The 2014-nt window shown below is 33.9% G+C and overlaps 1 protein-coding gene across 1 annotated transcript; it reads left to right on the forward strand.

Moving 5' to 3' along the window:
* Positions 1 to 161: 161 nt before the first annotated feature.
* On the forward strand, positions 162 to 1211 carry LOC110031872 (hydroxymethylglutaryl-CoA synthase-like; the record flags this gene model as incomplete). Its single annotated transcript, XM_020735297.1, has 4 exons — positions 162 to 249; positions 324 to 464; positions 565 to 714; positions 862 to 1211. Coding segments are annotated over 4 exons (604 nt in total), but the record flags the coding sequence as incomplete, so codon positions are not given.
* Between the last annotated feature and the right edge of the window lie 803 nt (positions 1212 to 2014).

Below are 2014 nucleotides of genomic sequence, written 5' to 3' on the forward strand. Positions count from 1 at the left end.
TTTTTCTTCTGCGACATTATGTATTTCTATCAAAATCAGCTTTTTAATGATGCTAACTTTTAGCTACCAAAAATTTGTCCATCGCTTTATTTGATTATTTGCAACACAATTTTTGCGGCAAAACTGATAAACTAATTTTCATCAAATTGCTTTTTCATCAGCCATGTGGATAACAGTGTAAAGGCAAAACTGGAGCCATTTCTAAATTTGTCAGGTGATGAGAGCTATCAAAATCGCGACCTTGAGAAGGTTACAATCTGATCTTTCCCTGGTATTTAATTTTAATTTAAAAAAAAAATCATATTTTCTAAGATATTTTTCAGATCGCTCAACAAGTATCAAAGCAATTTTATGATGAAAAAGTTAAGCCATCTACATTGATTCCAAAACAAGTTGGAAATATGTATACAGCATCCCTATATGCTGCACTTGCATCAGTTATTCATAATAAGCATAGCACCCTGGTAAATCTCTTTATTATGTTAGTACTCTTAATTTTGTAAATTCCTTTTCTTTTTTTGTAAATTTAGTTTTATTTATTAATTTATTTAGTTATGCTTACAGGTTGATCAGCGTATAGTTATGTTCTCATATGGCAGTGGCCTTGCTTCAACCATGTTTTCGTTAAAGCTTAATGGTGGTCAACATCCATTCAGCTTATCACACATAGCCTCAGTGCTAAATGTTGTAGAAAAGCTAGAGGCGAGACATGAGGTATATTTCTGTTAGAATTATAATCCTAATGTTAATATTGGAGAAAAGCTTAATGGTGATCATTTTGATTCTTCTCTTGTTCATCAAGCACGCATCATCTAGTTACAATAATGATATGTTGATTCCTATCCATATCTTTGGTCTCAGTTTTCGCCGGAGAAATTCATCGAGACAATGCAGCTGATGGAGCATCGCTATGGAGCGAAGGATTTCGAGACGAGCAAAGACACGAGTTTGCTCTCTCCTGGTACGTTCTACCTCACCCATGTGGACTCAATGTACCGGAGATTTTATGCTAAGAAGGGTGCGGCAATCAGTGTGGCCGGAAAAGCTGCTGGCCTGAGTGCCAACATTCTTGCCAATGGCCACTAGAGTAGGTGCTAATGGTGATATGTGCCAAGTCCTTCTATATGTCTGGAATGTATTCCTCTATGAGCAAAAGCCTTTTATAATTTGTTTCTGATAATTGCGGCAAGAATTTAATGTTGTTTTTATTATTATTAGATTTTATTATTTTCAATTTGATTGCTCTCTTAGTAGACTTATAAATTAATTGATGGTTTAAGCATTGTTTTAAAAATTAGATCCGACCAGCCGGTCTGATTTATTCAATCGTGTCGGCTTGGTCCAAGCTCTGAAAATGCTTCCGCACAAAGTCACATAGAACCACGATTGAACCAGTGAGTCGGCTCGATTTTCTTATAAACATGTTAATTCTAATAGTAATTAGTTTTTTTTATGGGTGATTATAAATAAATGTTTAGATTAAAATAAAAAAAAATAGTTAAAATGTTGTATCCTTACTATTTTTTATTTAAAAATATTCAAGGGTGAAATATTCTCCATTAGAATATTGTATGACAATGTGATGAAAATGTCATTATTGCATTACTATTTGATTATTTAAATTATATTAAACATGTTAATATTTATTATATCATTTGGCTCCTATTTTTAATTTAACTCTGGGGAAGACTGTTTAACCTTAAAACATCTCCTTGAACAATTGGTGAGGACCTTGGATATCAGTGGTGTTAGCCAACTAAGTTGTTTGAGTAGGGGGGTATTTCTATGATCGACTACTTGGACTGCTCTGAACATGGATTTACTATTTGGAATGTCAAAAGATAGTTGGGACTATGCCCATAATGTGTAACATGCACCCAAATTGGCTAGTTTGAATTCTCTTTCATTGGAGCTTTTCTTTGTTGTTGGTTTGCTGCTCCTGGAGTCATGAATTTCTTTAGTTTTTCAGCCTTGATCAGTTTCTCGATTAGGTTTTGGATGTGCCGACAATCTT

The sequence above is a fragment of the Phalaenopsis equestris genome, unplaced genomic scaffold, assembly GCF_001263595.1.
Source record: "Phalaenopsis equestris unplaced genomic scaffold, ASM126359v1 Scaffold000855, whole genome shotgun sequence".
NCBI lineage: Eukaryota > Viridiplantae > Streptophyta > Magnoliopsida > Asparagales > Orchidaceae > Phalaenopsis > Phalaenopsis equestris.